Here is a 21,528-nt window from a genome sequence, read left to right as displayed (position 1 = left end):
TTACTCAAAAATCATAAAACTGATTTTAGGTGAAAACATTTTTTATATTACATTGTCCACGTGGGTCTGAGAGAAAAATCAAATATTGTACTAACATCCACTTAAGATGCAGTTTTTAGAACGGAACTTTTTTATGATGTATGTAATTTTAAATCATTTTTGTAAAAGTTTTTATTTTATATTCTATCTTTGTGATTTTCATTGTAAAAACTTATTTTGCACTTATCAGTTCCTTGACTTATAATTAAAATCAACAAATAAATTAAACAATGTGTCACCAATATGAGTTATAATATATTATTTTATTATAAAAAATATAGTTAAAATTAATTAACCATCATAAATTGTAAGTTTTATGTAACAGAAAGAAATATATGCATTTATTAAGTATAATTTAAAATAGTGAAAAAAAACTTAAAATATTTGTTAGTAACCAGTATTTATTGTCGAGAAAATTGCTTCATTCATGCCATCACTGCTTTTAATTGTATCACAGTTATTAATTCCCGGGTTGACTGGTTGGTTGGGCTGATTTCCTGGTGAAAAATTTGAAAATGCGTTGTAACCTGGTTCACCATAGTTATTATCATTATTGTTAGAATTAGAAGAGACTTCTTGTACTCCTTTTCCTGAACTTGGAAAGTTAGAATTTTGAAATTGACCTTTCGGAACAAGCGTTGAATGTCTATTTTGGTTTCGAATTCCATAACTAGGATCTGCTGGCGATACTGTACTTGTCTTGCCTTGGCTGACATCTCCACCATTTTTTGAAGTACAAGGCCCTAACCGTTGTACGTAACCTGTAAGTGAACTTGAAATTTCCTGACCTGAACTCTGTGTGGTCAAACTATTTTGACTATAACCTCCAAATTGAGTTGTACCTATATTTTCTCTATTTAAGGAGTTAGGCTTAACGACGCTTTCATCGTAAGATTTTGAGTCTTGGGGTGCTTCTTGAGGGTGAGCTCCATTAGTTGGTGAATTTTGATTAACACTATTTCTAGTCATAGATGATGTCTGAGACCTTTGGGGGCTAAATTTATTCGGTAGTCCTCTTTGTGGTGTGCTTGATTCGTTTTGTCCAAAACCATTCAATTCATTTGACGAACTACCTTGATAGTATCCACCGCTTGAGGGCGGAACTGAACTACTTTGTCCATTTCCGTTAATAGTCGGCGGTTGGTATTCAGAACGGTTATAGTTATTTGATGCTTGTGGCGTGCTCGGGTGGCTTTGATCAAAAGCATTAGGGCCATCTGATGGTCTACCTTGATTATATCCATCGTTCGCTTGTTTATTCGATTGGCTTTGGGCGGGATTCCTTCCATTTGTGAACGATTGAGAGGGTCCTGGTGGTGGACCATAGCTATTGGACTGCTGATGATTTTGTTGATCTTGATTATATTCATTATACGCTGGAGAAATCTGATCATAGTTCTTTTCATTTCCAATTGAATGTGATCCCGACTGTCCAGAATTGTTAGACCCTTGTAATTGGTTTTGTAGGTGTAAATCAAACCCGTTTTGGTAATTCAAAGAACCCTGTCCCTGATTGAAACGTATCTCCAGTGGACTTTGACCATATGGATTCTGATATGGCACACCTGACGACTCTACTCCATTACTGGTTCCTATAGAATTAAGACTTTGAGAGACAATAATGGAAGTACCGCCAACTTGGTTTTTATTTATTCCTGCAGTAACTTTTTGATTGTATGCGTTAGTCGGGCTTAGTTCAAATCCATTATTAATTGGTGATGATTGACTGAAAGATTCTCCAGAATAAGGTAAATTTTTGGAATTAGATGAATATGAATCGGTGTTTGGTTTTTCAAAATCATTTTGTCCATAAGATTGAGTTGTTGCTGATATACCGTGATTTGGTTTACTGAGGTATTGTCCATATCCGGAAGACGATACTTCTTTGTTATAACCTCTAGCTTGGAAACCGCGATTATTGGGAAACTTATTTTGTCCATGATTTCCATTAATGATTTCGTTGTTGGTCTGCTGTGTATTTTTACTAATTCCATTATCTTCTGTGTGAAAGTTTTCAACTGAACTTGGAAATCCTACTAAACCAATTGAGGACGGATCGTTTGAGATATCTATGCTCTTTTCAACGCTAAATTGTGTGTTGGGCCTATTTCCATTTCCAACTTGATTATATTTACCACTTGTATATTTTTGGCCATACGAGTTGAGTGCTGTGTTAGCATAACCACTGTTATCTACAGAAAATGGTTGACCTCCGTTTAGACCAAAATTTCCGTTACTCCCTTGGCGGTACGCGTTCCGACCACCAATTCCATCGTTATCTTGCAACGGAGCTTTCGGTGTAATCAAATTTGTATTACCATAACCATCACTTGACGTGTTCTCAACTACTGTACTTTGCTGGCTATACTGATAGCCACCTGTGCTTGGGTTCTGGCCAAATTGACTTGCTAGCGCTGCTCCATTGTAATTGTATTTCGTTGGACCTTGATTTTGTGCAGTATTCAATAGTTCGTTTTGTCCGTAACCTTCGGCCGTTCCCGCTTGTGCGGCAATACCATTATTAGTTGGTATCAATGTTGTACCCAATGAACTACCATAGTTATTGTTAGTTCCTGGTAAATTGACAGCACTAATGTCATCGCTATTCTTGTTCAAAAGTTGTCCAAAATTGTTTCCTCTTGGTGATAAAGTATTGTAACTATTACTTTGGTCTAATGATGACCCAACTGGTCCGTTTGACGTATACGTACTAGTATCATATGATCCTAGATTACTTTGGACACCACTCGTGCCATCAGTGGTTTTTGGCGATAACTCATAGTTACTAAAATCTGTTGGACTTTTTGCAAATGTGTCCTGAACGTTTTCAACTTCCCCATAACCATTTTTATTGCCACCAAAATTATTTGACACGTCTATTTGTCCTCCAAAACCACCAGATGCAACAGAATCTATCTTTGGTGGCAAATACATACGGGATGGATCTATAAAGGCATAATGTTGAAAATTATTGCAAAACAGAATGATGCGCATTCCAAAATTAAAATACTACCATGCAGTTATTTATTTGAAATTCAAAATAAGCTTCATAATAAAGCTAGTTTAAAAGTTATTGTGGTTCGACATCATTATAGTTGGGACGTTTGGGAGTGGCATTATTATACAGCGAAAACTCTCTATAACGAATCTGAAGGGACCATGTGATTTCTTTCGTTACTGAGAGTTTTCGTAATAGAGAGTAATTAATAGGTTTTAAATCAAACCAACCATTATAAGTTAACTTAATGTTATTTACGTAATATAGAGTTTTTCGTTGTAACGAGTTTCGTTATAAAGAGTTTTCACTGTACTATTATATTTCATTCCATCTGTAATTGAGATATTTTCCCCTCAAACGTTAAAACGTGTATAAAGTATGAATATATACACTAGGTAAGTTAAACTAAAATCTAAACATGCATGTGTTTATTTTTATTTAAACATTTTATAATTTATTTGACAATTGTAGATTTTAATATGGTCAATTTTCATGTACCTATTATTATAATGATTTAATCGGAAATCGTAAATACACTTTTATTTCGTAGCAGGATTTTAAAATGGAATTATTGGAACGAATATATATTAATCTAGTTGGGTATATAGTGGCTATGGTACCTATAATCACGGATTAAGACAAAAAATATTGGAAGTGGGCAATTTTTTAACAGTCCCAAAAAAGTGCTCCCCTGCAGCAGTTGGCAAGCAGTTTGATGTAACAATTTTTGTTCATCTATAGAGCATACAGACATCTATAGAGCTACCTAGTTGTGTCAGAAACGTATACCTATAGAAATTAATTTCTTATATTATATAATTTAAAAAAAATGATACTATAAATATAAATTAAATTAATTGTATATACATTTTATATACATTAAACATTAATTGAATAAAACACATAGACAAAATATATAAATTAAATTAAAGGATAAAATATAATTTTCGAGGCTAACTTAAATTCTAATTAGTTATACAATCAACGCTCGTAACAACCATACATTTGGGGGGGGGGGTAGTTTAACCCACAAAACCCTCCTCTGTATACGCCACTGACGTGAGTTCAGTACATATAAGTCAAAAGACGCAGAAATTCAGAAAACCTATAGAACATAATAATAGTTTCTATGCATTCAACACGTAGGTAAATGCAGTCTATAGATACGTCCCATTATAAAGGTAGGTAGGTATAGTATGGTAAATTGGTACAGACATCTGCGATTTACAATTATATCTATGCTGAGTATGGCTACAATTACAATATTATTTATAGGATGGAAACAAATTATAAGCTGGTAATATAATTACATCAAGTAGATAGCGTGTAACCTACATGTTCGTATATATATTAGGTATGTTCTATATGTTGTGACGTTATGTACCTACTAATTAGTGATTTGTTATTGAAGGTGAAGAAGATGAAGATACTGATGTATTTACGGCTCACCACTATACCCACCTAGTACCTACCTTATAATTTCCAGTCTTTTCTATTTTCTATATAGTCCGATTTGGCGGTAACGGATAACTACCCGTATGTAGGGACTATAGCTAGGTATCCCGGCCTATGGGTATACGGTACTTATTGTCGAGTTCACAGAAAGTCTGATTTTTGTTGTGCTTCTGTTTTTAAAAACACTTAAGAATTAAGATTGCCTTGTCTGATGTGTGGATTTATGTTTTTAATTTTTTATCCCGTGCGGATCCGGCATAGCATATCCCCATACCGTCTATACCAATAGTTTGTAGGTACCTACCAAACATTCAAATTTCAATTATTAGGGCTAAAACATATCTTTTAAATTCATATTTTATATACTGCCTATATAATTTAATGTTTTTTTAATTCATTTTTAAAATATTATATAATGCAATGTTTTTTAAACATATTGTTTGATACATTCATGCGGAAGATTAATAAAAAACGTTCAATACATAGTTTGAAATGATGAGAGTAAGAGATCCTGCACGACAGTCACAAACTCGCGGTTATTGCTTTTTAGGTATCTGCAGGTATCAGTTCCAAATTATAAATTTATAAATATTACAATATTGTGTATAGGCGCCTAATATATGGGTTTAAATCGTTCATACTGATATAAAATATTACCATACCTATTGGTACTTGTCTTTCTTTTCTTTGGAATTCATCATCCTCATATGATTTAGTGAAATGATTATACATTTTGGTTTTCAAATCGCATTTAGAGAACACAACTTCATGAATTAGCAGCACCTGAAGCAAACACAGTTATGGAATTGTTTCATATTATTATAGTGTGATAGTATTAATAAAACATGATTATGCATTTTTATTATGTTATAGTCAGGGGTTCAGGATGAGTTTATTATTAATTTACTTCAAATTCAGATTTCTCAATGTCATTTTCGATTTGTTTTGTTCTTGTTTTGATTTAGATACGGGAAAAAAATGATTAGCTATTTTCGACAACAACCGTACTACATAATACATAGATATTTTTTCAATTAACTACATAATAGATAGGTCTAACTAATTTAAAAAAGTAGTTAATTTGATATGTATAATATATCAAACAATATTTCAACATATATATATATATATATAACCTATATGGCTATATGACTATATAATTGTAGTATAATAATGAGTATATCATATTTGTGTTGTAACTTTTAACTTTAAATTAGGTAGGTATATAGGCGATGGGTGATGTTTAGATAGGTATACCCGAATAGGTATTCATATCCAGGTTTTCTGTATCTATTTACAATATTATGCTAACTACTTAAACTATACTATTAGGTAGTATAAGGGAATTTGTACCATAACATGAATAATTTATTATATAATATGATTACTAGTTTACTACTATATAGGTACTCATCAATGGTAGCAAAGATTATGTAATAATAATCTTTATTTATGGAAATAAATATCGCGTAATGTATAAAGGTTATATTGATGCAAATAGTACCTATATATAATATAAGCACATACCGTACAATTAATTCATAAAATTACCATTTACAAGTGACAAGTGGTAGGTAGTTATAAGAAGTTAAAAAAAAAAGTTTAATAATAATATTACCATATTGAAGTTTGAAGTTACACCTAATTTATATTGTTATTGTATATTTATAATGAATTTTTAAATTTAAGGTATATGCAATTTAAAATTTTTATGAAATTGAATTATTCTCATCAGTCATCAGGTTATACTCATTGACATGTACAAATGTACAATCCTAACAATGTTGTTAAAATAATAAACTACTAGGTATATGTGATTGATTTTCGTTGAACTTGTATTACACGTCTTACATCTATCTTTTTGAATCAATAAAATATTGATAATAGTATGTCAATGGTGCAACAAGGATTTTTTCAAGATTCAAAAAAGTAATACGCCTACGTAATTATTATGAGAAGACCATTTCCAAAAGTTTAAAATCAGAAAATTCTATGAACCGTTGTTATAGAAATTAACATACTAAATGTACACCTCTCCTATCAATTAAAATATGTAGGTAATGGGAAGATATAATTTTAGTTTTTGATCAATTTGACATTTTGCGTGTTTTATGAGGTGGCTTGGACCTAGAGTCCACCCCAGTAAATGCACCATTGTAATCCTCGTATATGTTCACTGTGCATAAGTACCATTTGGCATTTGTATATCAGAACTCCAGACTGTTAGGATGCAATTTACTTATTCTATTAGTGACGAGTTATTTGCGTCCAGAACGATCTTTGTATCAAATTTGCCGTAGGTACCTATCAATATAATATTGTAGTTATAGGTTCAAAAGAAGCAAAAACACATATAGTTAAGTTACCTATAACTTGTAGATTAACTATCTACTGTCGTATTTAATTATTTAAAAATGTTCAACGTAGTTATAACCTTATAACTTATAAGTCAATAATTGTATTTTAGTATATCTTTAGTTTTATACATGAGTGCCCATCGGTTGGGAGGGGGGGGGGCAAGACGGGGCACGTGTAGTCCTCCCTGGAAAAATTATATGAACTTATATAATTTAATAAATATTAGCATAATATTGATAGCATAAAATAAAAAATTTGTGAATTTTGTTATTTTGCCCCCTCCTGAAAAGTTACATGAGAATAGTTACTGAGAAGTATTTCATATTTGTAACTTTGTAAGGGCCTATATAAAGGGATCTAAAAGGTTAAAGTTAAAGGATTTTTACCTAAAACTTTCAAGGGGTGGGTGGCTTGGGTGGTTCCAACTTATAATCACCATCACTTGTCCACCGATTTCCACCTATGCTAGCATGACATACCTAAGAGGCTAAGAACGGTTTTAAAACTTATCATTTTTAAATATTTAAAAAGATTTAACAAATCAATATTATAAACTAGTGGTTGGGAAAAGACGTAATTTCTAATGGAGCCTGGATGATTAAAATATTAAATAAATAATATGGTCCAACGAAAACAATTTTTATCAAATCTTTATATTTTTATAGTACCTAGTGATGTGAAGACAAAAAAAATTTAAGACATTTTGACAGGCCAGTTTTCTGCCTTCCACTGTTTGCCAGTAAGTTGTTGACTGTTAATATAAACTATTAAGATATTTTTCTTACTTAAAGATATTCAATTTATGAATGGAGAATTGCTTTTATACAGAAATTTAGAGAGGTATAGCTACTACGACTTACTTATTATTTATATTTTATTTACGTAATTGATTACCTATTGATACTGATAAAAGTATTTTGGATAAAGGAGTAAAGGGAATAGGATAATAAGATAATTTGCATGCTGAACTTTGCATAATTTTAGCACCCAAAACTTTTAAGAACTAGTTGTGCTTATGTATAGTATGTAATTATGTCAATTACACAAATTTGAAATCATTAAACACTACATAGGTATAATAAAATAATAATATATAATATAATAATTAATAATCACTCACTGTTAAAATGTTGACGACCAAATACAATCGTAAGTTCACCATTGTAACGGCGAATGGCGACTGCTGCAAAAGACCGACCGATAAAATATTTGAATTTGTATAATATGATATACTAATAATATAGGTATAAGCTAAGCTACTAAAATAATGTTGTTATACAAGACAAAACGACCAGTGTCTGCAGGGTGTCGCGTCACTTGTCATTCTGTTATTGCGACTAGTCGAGGAGCGCTAGGTGCTTATATATATATATTTATTTGTATACCTTTATGCTATATATATATCGTATATGTATACTTTTCTGTAAGACGCGCATTTATATATATATATATATATATATTATACACACACAAACGCTATCTCTACATAGAGTGGGTACGACGTTTAGATAATATATGTGAGCGTGTGTGAGAGACTGCAGCAGCAGACCATCAAGGCACCCCCAACGTGTTCATCATCATCATTTATATTATATAATATATATACATTATATTGTATTGTTCGGTTTTTTTTTCTCCCGCAGAGAAATTGCTGGATTAATAAAATAATTAATGTAGGTAATAATTAATTTTGCTATAGTAGCGTACCTACCTATACGCTCATACACATACACAAATACCTTCCCATTCCCTTTTCCTTTTCACGAAAAACGAAGAAAACGACCAGCACTATATTATATACAATATACGTATATATAGGTTTAAGTACTGCTGCAACAGTAATGATGATGATAATGAATAATAATATGTAGAACAATATAAATAATATTATCATTATTGTTGTTGTTATGATGAGCTACATATGTAGACTGCCCTTGAACCGAGAGATAGTATCTCGATTGTGTACATACGCGATTAATAATAATATATACATCGCATGCACTATATACATAATTTCTATTATATTTCGCGAATTTATACTTATTATTATGTAGTTGTAGATAAATTTGGAGTGGGCAATTGCAGTTGGTACATACATACCCATTCTATAATAATATTATATATATATGTATAGGTATAAGAACCGAACATAATATAAATATATAGTGTCATCAGCGCGCGCGTTAAGTTTTCTGCGCAATCTTCACAATCGCTGCTGCAGATGTATAGACAATGTACACACGACGGAATAAATTTATGTCATACTATGTACAATACCTATACATAATATGATATTATAATATATATGTATATTATACGTGCACAGGCCACGAATCAGGTCACGGATCCGTAAGATTGTATATTATATAATTATATATACAATATTCGAATGGACCTTAACGCCCCCGCGTGAAGGACTGAGTAGTGAATTGTTCATTAAGTCTCTGGGAGAGTATCAGCTATAAAGGAGATTAGGAGACAGTCGATGCGCTGCAGTCAGGTTAAGTACTAACTTTTATATGTATCAATATGACAATAATATGTTATATACTTATATATATTATTATATACCATATACTACGCATTACGTATAGATATAGCACAGCCGTGGATAAAGAGAAAATCGCTGCTTTTAAGAAAACGAAAATTCTTCTGATTTGGGTAATATTTCTGCAGTATTAGGTAACTGCAGTAATATTTCATACATCAAGTTATGAATAAATTTAAAAATAAAATATTATTTTAAAATAAAAACTTCATATGGAAGATTTTTTTCCAATAAAATATACCTAGCGTCTATGCGTATAATAATCTAACATTCCCAAATCGATTCATTTCTTGTTATTTTCGCATAGTCCATAATGATCAATGCATAGGTATCTATATATTAAAATATTAGGAGGTAATACATACGTATTAGAAGATTTTGAACAAAGCAATAAACCATAAACGTATTGATTTTTCAAAGATGAGCGTTTTTATTTATGTCTAATCATTTTTTGTAGAGTATAAATAATGCTTAGGTTTTCAACTTCAGCACCTTTTTTGATGGAAAAGTGAATCTCGTTGATATTTTTAAGAGGTTTTAAGTTGTTTTATGTTCAATTTTGTTTTAGCCCTATAAAAAATACCTTTTTGGGACGCACACACAAGTATTATGCATGCCCATATACAGAGCAATCCAAACGGTTCTTAACCACTATTTGTTAGTTCTTAAACGGCTTCCGCCAAAAAGGTTTCATAAATACATAAATTCACAAACGGCTCCTCTAAATTCGGCTACTGGAATTTTTTATATTTAATTTTCATACAAAATTTAAAAAAAAACACCAACCAATTTCCAATTTATGATTTATAATATACCTAACCTATATGATTGCTTATATAACTTCAATTTTTATATAGGTAGCAAAAATATATATATATTTTTTATAGTTTTTTGGTACATCTTTAATTATTTTTACATTTAAAATTAAAAAAAAAAATGCACTAACACATTTTTAACCACGTCTGTTTTAATATAGTCCTAATAAAAGTCTGTTTGAAGTGAGAAGAAATCAGCTAAGTAGTGAAAAACGAGAGTCATCGTTTAGAAAAAATGGTGACCAAATGAGACAGGGTAGCCATTATACATATAGACATAGACATATAGTATTATAGTAATATTCGATTTTAAAATGATAGTATTATTTCGTAGACATTCCCGTTATTTTTTTTTTTTTTGCGGCGGCGGTTTATCATTGCTTTCAAATGTATAGTATCACAATTCCCAACCCATCATTTCAGTATATGCAAGCAGATTACTTTATTTTTTAAAATCAAATCCTGTATAAATATATACTGCAGATACCTATAGTAATATTATACGTATTGTGTCATAAACAACGACTAAATTGAAAATGTCTATAAATATTATGTATATAATAGTAAAATATATACATTTATCATGTTTCTTGTCTTTGACTCCTTGTAAATATTAACACTAATACACGCTATATAAGGAACAAAAGATTACAATATTTTTTATACTAAAGCTTCATTCATGATGTATATATTGTACACACATATTGTTTAAGTCATAGCGAAAGTAATTCATGACATAGGCATAACAAACATTAAATATTTATCACAATTCAATTGATAAACAATATACGTCTTTAGACCATATTATAATTTATAATTAAGTCACTATAGTATTCATATTTCATACATAATATATAGGTAGGCATATTTTTTATTAAAACAAGTAACTCACTCTCATTGTTACTGAATAACGAAGAGTAAAGTTACCAGACCAAATAACGTGTCAAATTTAAATGCATAAATAATGAACTAATGAAAAATTTTGCTAAACGACTATATATATATAAACTATATATACCTAATTGGTTTTCCAAAACGATGTGCTTTTTAATTCTGTAGCTAATAATGGGGATCAAGATTTCCATTGGCCAGTAGGTGCCTATAATTAGTAGGTCGTAGGTACTACTCACATGGATAAGCAGAATTTGTCTATCAGACTTAAAAAATAATTAATTTTATAATACAGTGGACGCCACTTATAAGACTCAAAATCTCTGAAACGGTCCGGACGTAGGTAGGTATCCTAAAACATTATAACAAATTCGGTTATAAGACTCATCACTACTTCGTTTATAACACCTGAATTTCGTAAAAAGATGGTAGAAAATAAAAATTTTTGGTAAAAATTAAGAAATACATTTTTTTCATTAAAATAACATATTTTTGTTGATTATTACTAGTTTTGATTCATGCTTTATAGTTTATAATGTGTGTATGTACAATTTTTAATTATATTTTTTTCATCTAGGTATCTACTAATAATAGTAATGTGTAATATAATGTATATGCTACTATGCTGTATGCATCAAAGTATACTTACTTATAGTTTAAAATAAAAGCTAGATAATATGTAATAAAATTAAATTCATGTTATTTTCCACTCCATCCATAAGATTCATTCGGTTATAAGCTTATAAACTTATAACTTTATAAGACTCATTTTGTAATAGTTAAATATAAGGAGAAAATTATTCTAAATGTCCAACTTTTGGTGATAAAAATATGAAATGATTCTGAATTAATATTGTAAGTAGATGCATTTTATTAGGTATCAATAATTTTTACACAATAATGACTATATATACCTAACGATATGTAGGCACTGTCTAATTGATGACTGGACTCTATACCTATATTCGTGATTTGTGTATACCTATATTTATAATATATTTAAAGACTGATTTAAGATTTATTATCTATGTAAATTTATTCGCACAAAAGATAGGGACATTTTAACGTTTAGATAGTGTAAAATTAATTCAACCTCGAATGGTTGAAATTTGAAAGTGACGATCGAGTTGCCACTCGAGTGTTAATTTTAGTTTTTTTTTCGTGAGAATGTGATGCTATTATTTCGAAGGCTTCTTTTTTGATGTTCATGAAATGACCTTTTCATGGGCCATTTAAAATAATACTTTTTTCAAATTCATAACAGTACTGCAGTACCTATTATAGTCTATAATAATTTATATTCAGAAAATTGTTTGTGCAAGATCAAGACCCTATGTATAAATGCATTATATAGAAATGAAAATATAACATTTTATATATATAATTTATATATATATATTATATATGCATTATATGCATAGCTAGAACCTATATGATATTACCAGCTGTTGAGCTGTATGCTGTAAGTACTTGCTACTTGATATGCTTGAACTTGTATTTAAACAAAATATTGTAAATAAAAATCTATATATTATGCATTTTAAGCCAAATAAAATTTTCATGTCAATGCATGTAATTATATATAAAAAAAAACTCGCAAATATTTAATAATAGATAGTCAAATAGTCGTCATATATTCTTTATATATTTTAAGATTTACTGTTTAGACATTACAAAGTAGGCCATCGTTTTAACCTGTTTCCTCAAGAGGTAGGTAACTGAAAAACAGCTCATATGGCAATGTACACCTAACCTACTTATCTAATACCTATATTGGCTATATTGTATTTTCAATTAAACTTAGCTTTGGTGACAAACTTCACAAGAGCTATTCATTTACTATATTCTTACCTACACTTATTAAATGTTGTTAACATTTTTATTATAACCATCAGTTTATTGGCACTATACTTTTAAAATAGATTAGAAAAAGTATAGACTAATATGGACTATTTCTTGTAATTTTTAATTTATGTAGGTACTTATGTTTTTTTTAAATATTTACCATATTTATAGCAATTTAAACAATGTAGGTATAGTGTACCTAATAGTGTGTCTAATAACTAAGGTGACCATACGTCCCGTTTTGAACGGGACAGTCCCGTTTTTTAAATCTGTGTCCCGTTGTCCCCTGGGAAATCTTGGGGACACTAAAATGTCCCGTTTTCAAAAAGTAGACAAAAAAAATAATGAAAATAAATGTTCGTTGACGAAATATCGTTTTTATTATATCTTATTTCTTATGTGTGCGTGTGTGGTGTGTGTTTGACGTTATTGACCGTGAATGGCATCTAGATAAGATAACGAGACAACGGTAAAATATAAAAATAATTACTGTCGCGACGTATTAACACGAATTAATCTAATGTATTATATAATCGCTGTGATATCAGCACTAAAACAAAATTCCCAAAATATTTTCTATGAGTATTGACCTTATTGTTACTGTTACACTGTTACAGTATTAGTAGTATTAGTATTATAGTAACCGTCAACTGTTTTAGATGCTCTTGCTTATAATTATATTGTGTGGTACCTATTTTAAATCGTATAAGTATATTAAATAATATAACTATTAAATAAGTTGTACTGTGTTCTCGTACATTTATATATTCGAGATGCCGAAACGTAAGTGTATATTTAATAAAACTCTCCAAGAGAAATATCCATTTATAAAATTAAGAGGCATTTGCCCATCTGATGTACTGTGTGAAAAATGTTCGACACAATTTTCTGTATCACACGGGGGTGGGAGTGATGTAGAACAACATTTAAGATCTGAAAAACATAAAAATGCTGACCGTGCTGCAGCAGCAAGCCATCCTTTGCAGAGATATTTCAAAAATGTTAACACGCCAACTTCTAAAGATCTTGAAATTGCAGCAGCAGAAGGAGTTTGGGCTTACCATACCGTTCAAGAAAATCACAGCTTTCGATCAAATGATTGTTATTAGTTATTAGTAATAACTATAAGGACTAAAGGTACATACCTATTCTGTATGACTGTATCCATACACATGTATAATATATATATATATATATATATATATATAGATATATATCCCATACTCCATAGTTCAAACTTCAAATAGATATAATATCATTAATTTTAGTAAATAGTATCAGAGATAATACAACGGCATAGGTACCTATACTGATATACATTACATACATACCTACCTAAACTAATCGTATTCTCCAAATCGGAAACGTGAGTAATATGTGACCAGGAATATATCAATGATCAAAATTATTATCGTTACCTAGTACCTACTATTATTCAAACGAATTTGATCTAATAGTGTTCCATTTTCTTTGTTCTGAAAATATAAATTAACTTACCTAGATACTAAGCAAGACTACTTATTGTATAACAGTCACACTTTGTACAGTGTCTCGAATATAATTCAAAATTAATTAAAAATTTGTTGAAAATTGCATTACATTTTATAATTGTGTATAAAAGCACAACTACACGATTGAGCAAAAAAACTCTGCGATGTTGCCATTTAAATTTTGAATTACTTTACACAAAAAATGTGTATTTAAATAAATATAGTAATTCAAAATATGGTACAAGTTAAAATATTCTAATAAAATTATTTTTGAATTATTTATACCCATTAAAAAAAATAAAAATAAAACCATTTTTAAGCACTAGGTATGTGACCTGATTATAGGTGATCAAAACAAGATAAATCCCTAATATTAGTTCTATGTTTTTTTTTTTAAACGTATTATATAACAAATAATTATTTAGATTTTAGATGATTTTATTTTTATATAAATATAGCTTATATTTGATAAAATTTTAAATAATTTTATGAAAATGTAAAAGTATTTATTTACTGATTTATCAATTATTTACCAAAGTATTCTTTATAATACGTACTTAATGTTACAATCATACTATTATTATAATACACCGAATACCTATGAATTAAATATTAATACTTATGATAGTTATAAACTATAGTAACCTATATAATAACCTCATACTGATTAAATTAGACTGATATATCAGAAACAATATTAACTTAATATTGTAATTAACTAATCTATGCATAGTACCTATATATAGATATACAGCTATACCTACTTGATAAATTATAATAGCATTACGAGGCATCGAGGCGTGAGCAAGGAGTATATAGTTGTTTTTACCTACTATATAATATGCTAAAAGTAGATCGTACTGTCCGTAGCGTAGACTGCATGTAGAGTCACATATATTAATTGTTAATAAATCAAGTGTTTCGTTATTTTATTGGTAAATTGTAATTATATATCATGTATTTATTTGCGTGGATTTTGGCGATTTTGGTGATAAGGGAAGCCAAGTGTATTGTGATTGATTTAAGTCATGGCTATCGAAATCAATCTACTACCTGTTGGACCACATCGCAACGGTTCGAAATATTTGGAGCTAAGAGAGGCACAGGACCCAATGGATGGTATTCAACACAGAGCTTTTCAATGTCTGAACATTGTGGTACTCATTTAGATGCACCTTATCATTTTTATCAGGACGGATGGAAATTGGATGATATTCCACTGGAACGCATGGTAGTTGAAGGTAAAATAAAAATAAAATATAGAAAATATCTATTAGTATAAAAATATATATTATATTGATGAGATGACCCGATAATGTTCGAATAAAAAAAAGTAGGTATTCGAAAAATATTAAGGATCTTTTTCAAAAAATATCCAAATTTTGATCTAATAATTTGTATCATAACTGATATTTTTTTGTAGGTACCTACTCGTAATAATAGGTTTAATGTTGACTGAATGTGAGCTGAGCAGATTTTAGCTTTTAACAGACTACGTGTGGTTCAAAGAACGAATGTTTGTTTGTTATTTTCATAACTGTTCAAACTGAGGCGATAACCATTTACAGCTATAATTAAAAGTTTATTTTTTTTCCTAATTCACAATTAGGTTGGCGATTTCAGAACCACTTTGTGTGCATCAATATCAATGGTCTTAACACTCTTAACATTAAATTATATAATAAAATGTATACACATCAATCAGTACCTATAATTATAATATTTATATCATGAATCCGTAAGATATTCTGAATGATTCAAATACAATCTACAAAATAAAAATATTATTCTTTTCAATTTGGAAATTTTAACAGTTGTAGCCACTTGTAGGTATGATATATTTCATAGCGTAACGGTTTTTTTATTCAAATATTTTACACAGCCATCACGGAATATTTTGAAAAATACTATAGGTAGCTATAATGTTTAAAGAATGTTGTAGTGCTCAGAGGCAATCATAACGATCATAACATAATTTTAAATGGTATAGGTACTTACGTTTAAATGTAAACAATAGGTGTGCATCTAAATGTCAGTCATGAAGTAAATGGAAACAGTGACTTTTTACTTACGGTCGATCATTTGAAGCAATGGGAACACGACAATGGTCCACTTCCACAACGTTCTGTGGTATTAGTCAATTTCGGTTGGGCTCATAAGTTTGGCAATTATCAACTGTACTATAATAATGTTACCGAGAGATCAGTATTAAGGTATTTTATTTATTTGGTAATTGTTAATATAACATGCAACAGTACCTACCTATATTATAAATTATTTTCTCAACCAACATACTACAATAGTTAACGTTTATATATCTAACCTAAACTTATTTAAGTATTTTGTACATATCGACTACTGCATCAAATTATTACATTCATTATTTATATGGATCTTATTTTTATTAATTTATAATATTATAAATGAGTTACCTATTCATTTTCTTAAGTATAATATGATTACCCCTATTATGTTTTTGAAGTTTTCCAGGATTATCTAAAGACGCAGCACAATGGATTGTCGATTCTAAAAAAGTATTCGGCCTAGGAGTAGATGGCCCGAGTGTTGATCCGGGTATTTCAACATCATTTGATGTGCACAAAATACTGTCTAAAGCCAATTTATATAATCTCGAAAACGTAGCTTTAAATGGTACGACATTACCATCGAGAGGATTCAAACTTATTATTCAACCAATCAAGATTCTAGGAGGTACTGGAGGACCTTGTCGGATATTAGCTTTTACCAATAATACATTTGAAAAGTGATTGAGTCTTGACTTAAATTATGACAATATCATTTATTATTGATTGTCATCTTTCAAATAAGTTATAAAAGGGTAAATTACGTAAAATTCTATGTATTTGTAATTTCTTCCGTATGATAAAATAATTTAAATACATAGATACCAATACCTTCTTCATTTTTTTTTTTTTTTTTTGAAAAATTATAGTTAAAACCTAAATTTTATTATTTATAACATAAAATTCTCTTTTAAATTGTAGTCACGATTTTTTGGTCGTATTAAATGTTATATTATCTAATGAAAAAATTAACATGGTTGTATATAATATAGCCAATATAGGTATATAAGTATAATTCAGACCATATTTTAAGTAATGTTTACTGGGCGGCACTTCAGTAAAATTGTCTTCTTAGGAAGACATAATTAGATGAAATTAACTTTTCAATATCAATAACGCTTTTTTCCACTAGAATAACAGACACTAGTGCCACGTAATTCCCAGACAACAAAATAATGTTACTCTAACATGATGTTAATATTATTAAATTTAAAAAAAGTGATTATAATATTAATTTCAGAGTAACAGAAAATTATTTAACGTTATCATAACATTATTCGCAAATTTTTTGGCCAACTTTTTCAGGTTCTATAAACATTACATGATAACATTATAGTTATACAACAAATACACTACCTATGTCATTATATATACCTACATAATATAATAATTCAAAAAATTTTTACGTACATCATCATATATAGGTACAGAATGTTCCGCGAAGATTTGCTTATTGACCATTGTGATGCCTCCTGAGATAATAAATATATATCATAAATCTGTTTTTTTATGTAAGACTCACATAGACAATGGGTAAATATATATTTTATTTCTGTTTTTGGTAATAAGTAAAAAAAAATATTTTTTAATTTTTGAAAAAATTAAGATACCTATAAATGTTATTTTGCTGAAAATGTTGACTTTTCGACATTCTATTTTCATTAATCACATGATTTTTAATATTTTTTTTAGTTTATAGATAAAACGGCAAAACACTGGTTTTTACCCGGGCGGCAAGTCCACGGATAATGGGGATATCCTATCACAGGGCATCTTATATATTGTAATGGTGCGTAAACACTAACCTCTATGTAGATACTTATGTAATTCAATATCAAATACTATAATTTTGTTATATATATATATATTTACGGGCAAAGCTCTTTACAACAATTTAACACAAAACAATAAAAATTAAGATACCATATAAAAGTTTAAACATGATAATAATTCAATAATAGTAATAATAAAATTAATAATAATAATAATAGGTAATATAAAATAGTAATAGTAAAGTAGAACAAAAAAAAATGTTCAATATTAAAATATATTATGATAAATGGTACTCTCAATGACCAGTCGCATCATGCGATCAATAGGATTATTTCTGCCATAATTCATCGTAGTGTGCGTAGGAATTAAGAATGGGACATGATGGCGAATAGAGCGAGAAAGGACCTTGAAATTGACCAATACTAGAAGTGAGGGAGCATCCAAGCGACCATGTGAATGCATCCACTAGTTTTTTCAAAATCTCTACGTTGGTGTTAACTCTCCTGTCTGTTAATGAGACGAGACCTATAGTTCCTGCATAACTATAGAGTAGTCATGGGGAGGATGTTTTATTTTTAATGTAAAAGCTGCGCAAGATAGGAATCGTCTCTGAACACGCCGTTCTAATTGACAGGAGTCCGCTAATTTACGTTATAATAAGGGTCCCATATAGGACAGATGCATAATCTAATAAGGAACGGACCAAGGAGCAATAGATTGTTTTCAGTGAAGAATATAGATTAAACTCTTTCGAAATACGTATTACGAACCCAAGCGTTTTTAAAGCTTTGCAACATAACATTTCAATATGAGAGTGAAAATTCAAGATTATAGATCTATTAAGATACCTACAAAATAGAAGTGCCTAACCTAACATAAATCATATTAATATAGATTTATACATTTGAATATCGCAGATTGTTGTAAGTACCTATACGTGTATATCGAGTACGAGTGTTAAAATCTAAATTATCATTAGAAGTTATATAGAACTCTGTTGGCTAATTAAACTTAACACTAATGAATAGACGTCGCAGACGACAGTGACGGATTCGTGATTTCATTGTCTCTTCCTATTATGACACCATAATAAACCATATACAATTGATATAGGTATATATATATATATATATACCTATATTTATAGGTACCGGCCCAACCTATAGGCCGTATATTTCATTCAGCCAACTGGTTTTGAAATCAATATTGAATGTTGAATATTATACTCAAATCAGAATACCAAAAGCAATAAATAATAATATCTGAGCATCACGAATCCATATATTACCTATTTGTTTATATTATAATATTATACATTATTATATGCATGTATATACCTATATATTAATGGATTATATCATTATTAATACGTGTTTAATTTTTATGCGATTTATAATGATTAAATAATTGTTTATAGAAACATCCTTTCAAACATACCTATCTTAATTCATGATATTAATTATTATCGTGCAGTCGAGCCCGACTAATCTACTGTACGGTACAGTAGATTTGATATATCTATCTGATTCTGAAAAAAATTAGACCTGTCCAAGTTAAAACAATTCATTAGACAAACCTACCTACAACCTACATAAATCAAATAATAAATGATTTGACCCATTTATAATATAGGTACATAGTCAATAATCATATTAGGTAACACACCAGACAAGACAACCCTAGACTATATCGGAATTGTTCGAAGCTAGTAAAAAAATGAGGCTGTGTGTAAATCAGGCCAACTTAAAACTAAATAATTTAACCTTTGAAAAATCGGAAAATTTAAAATACGAAGGAGTGGACATAAATAGTAAAAATGACATGCATCGAGAAATAATAGTGAAAGAATAAGTAGCTGTATGGTGGAAACCAGGGCTATATCGTGGTAGAAGTATAAGCTACTAAAACCTAAGTTACTATCTAGATTCTAGAAAATTAAAAACTTTGCTCCATACAAGCTAACTGAGACCAATAATTACATATGCATGAGAAACATATGGTCTTTGACGCAGGTTGATAATTGCAGTAGAGTGGTAATATTCGAATGAAAGGTAATTAGAAACATTTTTAGCTCAATATGTATTACATTGTTAGGAACATTCAAAAGAAGGAAAAAATATATAAAATAGGTTGACTGACTACAAAGAAAACCCAACATTTTATATCATGTATAAATAATTAAGAGAATCCTTTTAAACTAAAGGTGTGGTTAAGTGTTTTTCACAATTTCTTTACAATGAAAAGTATAAATTATTATTTAATACAAATAGTAAAATAGGTACAATCCTGAGCAATGAGCATCTAAATCTAAATGAAGTAAAAAACTAAAAAAAAATAGACTGTAAAAAACATTTCCAACCATAAGTTTAAATAGAACATAGAGACAGATCTAATAAAATCGGAAGAAAAATTTTAGTACCTATAATTTTGCACTTTTCAAAAAATATTGGGGACTCAACTAGTGTAAAATTGTAGGTAATAAGTTATTACCTAACAACTAATATAAATTGGGATCCAACTAAGGTAGAACCTACACAATACAGGACCCAACTAGTAGGTGTAGTAATTTAAAATCCGGGACCCAAATCGGATGTAGTTGTGTTGTGTCTGCATCTGCAACAACTTTAATCCTACAGCGGAAAGCCAATAACTCTTTCTAAATGGTTGTCATATTATAATTATACTTTTTAATGTACCACTCATGGTAAACATATTAATTATAATGAATTTATCAATTACACACTTTCAGTAATTTGTACTTACCTGTACGAAAAGTATTAAATTTCTTTTGTAGGTGCAGTAATAATATATCACAATTAATATAAATTAGGCATGATAAACCGTATTAACAAATGGGCATTAAAGAAATTTTGAATTTTTATTTTTTGTTCTTTTAATTAATATTGTACATTATTAAACAAAATATAGGTAAGTGCCCATAAATATAAAAAATAAAGTATAGTAAGTATATTTATATATTAAATAAAAATATTATAAATTATTTTGTACAACGCTTGAATTCGTGTGCAGTACTAACCATAAATTTTACTTTTCAAAATAACCTGAAAAGAAGAGCCAATGAAGATTTGATATTATACAATAAAAGATATAATATGCAAGTGTAAGGCGTAGAAGTGTCACGGCCTACAGCATCTCTACAGGTGTTAGGGTAAAATTTTTATAACTAATGTCGTATCATTTTATTTTTAACTTTATAAGTACACTTATCGAT

At 29.3% G+C, this 21,528-nt stretch overlaps 2 protein-coding genes across 2 annotated transcripts; one reads left to right on the top strand and one right to left on the bottom strand.

Moving 5' to 3' along the window:
- Positions 1–281: 281 nt before the first annotated feature.
- LOC107165516 (uncharacterized) lies at positions 282–8,187 on the bottom strand. Its single transcript, XM_015513792.2, has 3 exons — positions 7,971–8,187; positions 5,155–5,275; positions 282–2,984 (listed from the first exon to the last, which is right to left on the bottom strand). The coding sequence occupies exons 1-3, from the start codon at positions 8,010–8,012 to the stop codon at positions 427–429; spliced, it is 2,721 nt and encodes a 906-aa protein (XP_015369278.2). The 5' UTR covers positions 8,013–8,187; the 3' UTR covers positions 282–426.
- Positions 8,188–15,142: 6,955 nt separating this feature from the next.
- Positions 15,143–17,362, top strand: LOC107165527 (uncharacterized). Its single transcript, XM_015513807.2, has 3 exons — positions 15,143–15,680; positions 16,457–16,652; positions 16,922–17,362. The coding sequence occupies exons 1-3, from the start codon at positions 15,395–15,397 to the stop codon at positions 17,205–17,207; spliced, it is 768 nt and encodes a 255-aa protein (XP_015369293.2). The 5' UTR covers positions 15,143–15,394; the 3' UTR covers positions 17,208–17,362.
- Positions 17,363–21,528: the final 4,166 nt, after the last annotated feature.

The sequence above is a fragment of the Diuraphis noxia genome, unplaced genomic scaffold (assembly GCF_037042655.1).
Source record: "Diuraphis noxia isolate RWA-SAM2 unplaced genomic scaffold, SU_Dnox_SAM2 contig0002, whole genome shotgun sequence".
Taxonomy (NCBI): domain Eukaryota; kingdom Metazoa; phylum Arthropoda; class Insecta; order Hemiptera; family Aphididae; genus Diuraphis; species Diuraphis noxia.
This window is presented reverse-complemented; position numbering and strand designations above follow the sequence as displayed.

Excerpts from the sequence above, each read along its gene's own strand:
- LOC107165516 (XM_015513792.2), bottom strand. The coding sequence starts at position 8,012 with ATGGTGAACTTACGATTGTATTTGGTCGTCAACATTTTAACA. Across the intron at positions 5,276-7,970 it reads TGGTCGTCAACATTTTAACA|GTGCTGCTAATTCATGAAGT; the intron begins GTGAGTGATTAT and ends TGTTTGCTTCAG. Across the intron at positions 2,985-5,154 it reads AGAAAGACAAGTACCAATAG|ATCCATCCCGTATGTATTTG; the intron begins GTATGGTAATAT and ends ATGCCTTTATAG.
- LOC107165527 (XM_015513807.2), top strand. The coding sequence starts at position 15,395 with ATGTATTTATTTGCGTGGATTTTGGCGATTTTGGTGATAAGGGAAGCC. Across the intron at positions 15,681-16,456 it reads GGAACGCATGGTAGTTGAAG|GTGTGCATCTAAATGTCAGT; the intron begins GTAAAATAAAAA and ends TGTAAACAATAG. Across the intron at positions 16,653-16,921 it reads ACCGAGAGATCAGTATTAAG|TTTTCCAGGATTATCTAAAG; the intron begins GTATTTTATTTA and ends ATGTTTTTGAAG.